The sequence below is a fragment of the Lolium perenne genome, chromosome 7 (assembly GCF_019359855.2).
Source record: "Lolium perenne isolate Kyuss_39 chromosome 7, Kyuss_2.0, whole genome shotgun sequence".
NCBI lineage: Eukaryota > Viridiplantae > Streptophyta > Magnoliopsida > Poales > Poaceae > Lolium > Lolium perenne.
In genome coordinates, this window is record NC_067250.2 from 325,981,555 (window position 1) to 325,987,969 (window position 6,415).

The 6,415-nt window shown below is 49.2% G+C and overlaps 1 protein-coding gene across 1 annotated transcript; it reads left to right on the plus strand.

The window, feature by feature from the left end:
* Positions 1-1,609: 1,609 nt before the first annotated feature.
* On the plus strand, positions 1,610-2,412 carry LOC127319156 (uncharacterized). The gene is made up of 3 exons (XM_051349371.1): positions 1,610-1,759; positions 1,864-1,925; positions 2,025-2,412. The coding sequence occupies exons 1-3, from the start codon at positions 1,610-1,612 to the stop codon at positions 2,410-2,412; spliced, it is 600 nt and encodes a 199-aa protein (XP_051205331.1).
* Positions 2,413-6,415: the final 4,003 nt, after the last annotated feature.

Below are 6,415 nucleotides of genomic sequence, written 5' to 3' on the forward strand. Positions count from 1 at the left end.
ATATTCTATTTCCTTACCATTTTGGGTGAGTGTTTCTGTCTTGAGCATATTCTCTTTGTTTACTCCATGCATGGTATGTGGCTAATCGATGAGTTATGCATGACTGTGCATGTATCGTGTCCGCAGGTTCCACTGGATTCTGCTAGTAATTCAATTTCACACCTCCACAGTTCTCGTCCACGACTCTCTGAATATGGATCGGCGCTTTGGGCCGACATGAGAAAAATGATGCAAAAGTAATTATTTTCATTCATTTGCGCTCTATATCGATCGGCCTATTTCGTTCATTTCCTAATATCAAGTAATAACTAATTAATAACTCTCTTGTTCATTTAATTTTCTTTGCCTCGTAGGGTTTGGAGACGGTTCGTAGATGAAAAGGTCGGTGAATTCAAAAAAGAGCTACAATTTAAAAGGGCAGTGTCTGCGACTGGGGATATTCAGCCACCGGGGACCAATCTATGTGGATACTATGTTTGTGAGAGGATCCGGAGATACACCACTGACCGGCAGCCGTCTGAGAACAACATCAAGAGGAATAACCTCCGGAAGACGCTTAGTCCAGAAGCTCGCTTCCGACCACTTCAAGAGGAACTAGCTGGATGGTTCGCGAGGGAAGTCATCGATCCTAGAGGAGAACACTATGTAGAGGACGTAGAACTTCATATGCACTAAATTATGTATGGAAACTTGTTCAAAATTGTATATGGTCATCCGATATTGAATATATATTGTATATTCCTCTTGAATTCTTTTTGGTTCTAATTTCAAATTTGTTTGAAATTGTACATTCATATGCATGTATGTAGTACCATAGAATATGTGAAACTCCTTCAAAATTAAAACCCAAAAGAAATAAAACAATACAAATTAAAAAGAGACCAGATTTAGGGGGAGGGGGGGCTAAACCGCGACCAATGGCAGTTGCGAACTGCGACCGAAGCCCTTTTTCTACCAGTGTAAATTCATTTCACTAGTAGAAAACTGGGCTTCCGTGCAGGTCTTTTGTCCCGGCAAAGTCTGGAGCCCGGACAAACAGGCCGGCCACGTCGTCCCGAAATCACTGAGAAGTTACGGGGCCTTTTGTCGTGGTTCTTTAAGGGCTTTTGTCCTGGTTGGAGCCTCCAACCGGGACAAAAGGGTCTGAGGCCTTTCGAGTCTTGCTGGCAGTCCTTTTGTCCCGGCTGGAGACACGAGCCGGAACATAAGGTCCGACGGTTCGTTCCCGTGTGGAAATCGTTCGTCTCGGCCTTACTGCACACGGAAACGGAGAGGAAGCAGAACGATCGCTGCGCCGGAATTTGCATCGCCGCCCATGGGCGGATCCAGCCTATAGTCAAGGGGGGCAGCTGCCCCCACTCAATTTTTATTTACCTTGTAATATGCTAAGCTAAAAACTGATTTGCCCCCACTTGTAAATATTATTTGCACCAGTTATCATATTTTTGCCCCCTCTCAAAAATTGGCATGGATCCGCCCTTGTCGCCGCCGGCGCCATGACCGGCCTTTTCACCTCCCTCTTCCCTATGTACATGCCTTGTTCTTCCTTAGATCTCCATAGCCACCAAAACTGCACCCTTAGCCCCGGCCGGCCCTCATGGAACCCGAAATGGTCAAGCTCGCGCGTGCCCTCGACTTCCCTCGATCTGAAGTCTACTGTGATGTCATGGAGAAGATGAGGTACACCCTCCGTGCGAAGAGGGTGGAGATGTGGATCCGCGTCGTCAAGAGGGATTTCCTCGACACCGCGGAAATCAAGGTTAGTTTTCCATGGCTTTTGTTATCAAAAGATATGTAGCTTAAAATTTAGATATATCATAAAGCATCCAAAATCCCAATGGCAATTTTTTTCTGTGTTTGAAGGTCATGGGCTTGGACTGCGAGTTCACCGACCCTTGCAAGGGTAACCAACGCACCGCCGTCCTGTAACGCTCCGTCGCGCAACATACTCTGGTCTTCCATATTGTGCATGCCGATGAAGTGCCACAACTGCTCATCAATTTCCTTGCGGACAAGAACATCAGATTCTATGGCGCGGCAATCCACAAGGACCACAATGATGTGGATATGTTGCAGACCTACGGAATTATTACTCTGTCTGCGATCAACCTGCAGCAGATCCTCCAGAACCCCGTCCCAAGAAAGCAGACTCCGAGTTTGTATGATTTGGCAAATCATTATATTAGGACGGGTCTCGAGCAGAAGAAGTTTAATTATAAGAAGAACAAGCCGCCGAAGATCGTCAAGGAATTAGAAGAAGCATTTGGATGGGGCGATTTTCCCTTGAGCCATAAGCAACTGCAGTATGCCGCTCTCGACGCTCGCCTCGGCTTCGAGCTGGGTAGGAGGCATTTTCGGGCACTTGGCTACAATAGCCATATGGATCGCCTCGGACTTAATATTTATGAGTAGATGCATGGTGGTGTGATGTGTGGTGTCGTGTGTGCCTTCTATGTATGAATCATCGCGATCAATATATTAAATCTTTCTATTATATAGTTATTTAAATTCCTCACCTACAGTACTGCGGGCATAACCAAGCAATTTCAAACTGAGTTCATATATTGCACTTTACTATACTGATACAATGTTAAATATGGCGAAAGAAATATTATTTGATAAGATCTTTCTGAAGTGTTACTTCTTCTTAACACTTGATAATAATGCAATATTATATGAATAATGCATATATTATTTGATAATAATATTAATAAATGAATAAAAATAAAATTATTCCATATTCAAATTCCTCACACTTTTCTAATAGTTATGCATATATTATTTGCACACTTGTAGTTTAAAGATTGAAAGAAATTCGAATTTCTCACATTGGAATGCTATATTATTATCTTATGGTAGTATTTACAACAAGGTACAACCACATTCGCGGGAGAAAATGAAAAATGAAAAATGAAAAATGAAAAATAAAAAAGAAAAAATGAAAAAAAAGAAAAAAAGAAAAATAAAAAAAAAACCTTTTGTCCCGGTTGGTATTACGAGGCGGGACAAAAGATCCTCCAACCCAAACACCTGCATCGCAGCCACGTGGTGGACTTTATGTCCCAGCTGGTAACTAGGCCGGGACAAAAGGGTTGACCTTTTGTCCCGCCTCCATTGTCCCAGGTGGCCGGCCGGGACAAAAGCCTCTAACGGACCGCGACAACAAGCCTATTTTCCACTAACGCGTCTTTTCAGTGGTTAAAAGGTCGTGCATGTTTGATAGCTTGTGGAAGGTAATCAGCATTTCATGTTCTTATATTTTTTTCTTTACTGTCTAAGATCATTATTGCTATTGCCTTCTTAGTTATATCCATGCTGTAGTCATTTACATCATAAACTAGTAAACCACGTGCACTTTATCTATTAGGGTTGTGGTTGCATATGAGAATGCACTATCAGTGATTGAAATTAATGATGAAGAAGAACAAGGCGTCAACAAGGAGAATTATGTACCATCGGCAGATTAGAGCAATCCAAAGCCAATTGTGGACTGCGAGTACTTTGGTAAAACACATTTTCTTCTTAAAAAGCGGCACATATAGAGCATCTATGCAGTTGATCATTGCTTCTGCGTTTTATTTGGTACAACACTTCTACCTTATTAAGACCATGTCTACCGGCGCCCCTCAAATAGGCGTCTCGGCAGCTGCTCTCTACTTAGGAAGAGTTGTCCCATACCGGCGACTCTAAACCGGCGCCCCCAATAGCAACCAAAACAACCCGGGAAGAGTTGTCCCATACCGGCACTCTAAACCGGCGCCCCCAATAGCAACCAAAACAATCCCAAAATTAAAACTAGGCGGATTTCATTAAAATTTGTACAAAGTTTGGCGCTAAAAAAAAGGTAAAACCTAATCTAATGAGGGTCATCGAACGCGCTGAGTCTAGGCTATCGGCGCCGTCACCACTGTTGCCTTCGGAGGACAATATATGTACAAGCAACTAAGTTTTTGTTAGTGACTTTCTTATGTGCCCACCTATGTAGTAAGCTATGGGGCAAGTTGTTTTCAGGTTTGTTCTTTGTTGTAGTATTCAACTGGGTGTCTGGAAGCAACTAAATTTTCTGCGGACAGTTGTATTTATTTTGCTTCGTGGACCTGAGATTTATTTTTGCTACAAATCTATCTAAATTGCTTCAGTGTTTCATTGGTGTTCACGACCTAGGGGTTTCATTGGGTGATGGAGGGGAGGGAGAGGGAAAGGAGATGGGGTTGCATTTGGTTTCCTTGGGAGCCCTCAGTTTTTGTGCTTTCATGTCTTCATTTGTTCAGGTGGCGATCAATCAATGAACAGGTTGCTCGGCAAGGGACCAGCGAAAAACCAGTTCGCCTCGAGCGCTCCCGCGGGCGCTCGGGCGAACCCTAAACTTGCCCCCGCCTAGGTCCTCCTCCTCCGTCCCCCACCGCCGCCGCCGCCGGGCAAAGCCTGGCCGGTGCTGGCGGCGGCGGACCTTCCTCTCCTCGCTTCTGGGCACAGGCGTGGGCGGCGTGGCCGGAGGTGCAGTTTCCGCGCGGATCTCGGCGCATCCGGGGCAGGCTGGCCGGCGGCCTGCGGCCGGCGAGGCTCGCGTGAATCGAGGCGGCCTGGGGGTGTGACGCGGACGCCGTCTCCGTGGGAGGCGGAGGCCGGCGACTCGTGTGCCTCCCCCGACGTGGTCTGACCCGGCGGCGGTCGGCCCTACCGGCGACGGGGACTGGAGACGACGACAAGGACGCCTTGGCGCAGCTTGCTGTCATGGTGTGGCGCGAGGGTGCGGATGGGCGGCCGCGCCGGCCGGATCTGGGCCAGGGGGCCCGATCTGGATCTGGCTGCCATGCTCAGCACCTGCCCGGAGGTTGCTATGCCATCCCACGGGGGGATCTGCTGGCACGCTGGGCCGGCGACATGGATGGTTGTGTCTGTCGGAGTGCCGTTCACCTGCGGTCTACTGGCCTCGACCATCTTCGGGGGTGTCTCGAGTCCTGTCAAGGTGGTGCCTTTCTCCGCGCGGTGGTAAGATCATGGATGCCGGGGCGGCGGCCCTGGAAGGTGGGAACCTTGTGGTTTGGCGGGCGAGCCCGAGGTTCTGGTGCTGGCTGGGGCCATGGATAGGGGGCTGTCATGGTGCTTAGCGGGCTGCGGTTTGTGGGGGTGTGGTGGCTGCCACCTCGGTGGCGTCCCTTGCCATGTTTGGGTGGTGGAGAGATCATGCCAAGAGGAAACTCTTGCCCTGGACCTTCTAGGGCCACGACGGCGGCGTCCATGGACGTCGCTTCCTTCTTGAAGGCGTCGTTTTGGCTTCTCCCTGCCCCCTTTCGTGCTCCGGGTGAAAACCCAAGATCCCCGGATCGGGCGGTGGTGGCAATCCGGTGTCGTGCTCTTCTTGAAGACACCGTCTTGGAGCCAACAACCCGAGGCTCTCCGATGGTTGTGACGGAGGTGTTTCTTCGGCGATCTTCGGCAAGGCTTGCTCCGTGCCCCTTCCCTTGTGGAGCTTCCTTGGCGCTGTTGTTCGGTTTGTGAGCAACGAGGGTTGGCCCCCGGTGGTGGTCGGCTTCCGGTGACGTTTCTGCGACGGAGGAGTTCTGTTGAGGCGCGCGTGAAAATGGCTCGCTCTCGAGTGAGCTCCGGCCCGACACTGTAGACTCCAGCTCTTCTCCGAGCCTCGTAGGCGCTTTGGCTGAGAGCTCGCTTCCGGTTGTAGCTTCTTCGGTAGTTCGTGTGGGTGTGTGGTGTCGTTCTGTAAGTTGGGTTCAGCACTTTGTATCGTTTATCGCCGTTGGTGGCTTTGTTAATTCAAAGTTGGGCACTTGAGTGTCTTTTATCTAAAAAACGATCAATCAATGAGGTAGGAATCCGTTGTGATACTTATAGGAGGCAGAAAAGTTGCAGCAGACCAACCTTGGCCTAGGTGATTGGATGATGAAAACCTGTTTTTGCGTACCAAGAAGGTGGACGTCAGACACGAAAGGGAAGTGAGCACCAGGTGCGCGAGATGTGGAATGCTTTTTTGGAGCAGCAGGAAGCGCGCCGGCCAAAAACCTGCCCGGACAAACGAGCACCGCCGGAGGCCGGCCGGCAAGACCAGGCCTGGGCTAGACGCGTCCTAATCCTAAAATAATGGAGAATAGGAGGACGGGATTACAGGGGATCCAAAGCTGTAGCTGCTAAATTATGCCCATTTGGCATATCCTGCGCGCCTTCGATTTGCTTGGTTCATTAGCTTCAGATTCAGGTTAAAACCCATATCATTCCGTGGTGCCAATAACACGTAGACGAAGGTCCTGACACTGCCATGGCCCTCCACCGCCTGAGCACCACTGAGGCGTGCTCACACTACATCGATAGGGTCCTCTTTCCAGTCCAATCCATGGAGAAAGACAGGAAGGACAGCGGCCCCCCGCCGGTGTCGTGGGTGGAGAGTTCACTTGAGGCG

Coding starts and splice junctions, on each gene's coding strand:
- LOC127319156 (XM_051349371.1), top strand. CDS start 1,610: ATGGTCAAGCTCGCGCGTGCCCTCGACTTCCCTCGATCTGAAGTCTAC. Junction 1,760..1,863: donor TCGACACCGCGGAAATCAAG/GTTAGTTTTCCA, acceptor CTGTGTTTGAAG/GTCATGGGCTTGGACTGCGA. Junction 1,926..2,024: donor AACCAACGCACCGCCGTCCT/GTAACGCTCCGT, acceptor CAAGAACATCAG/ATTCTATGGCGCGGCAATCC.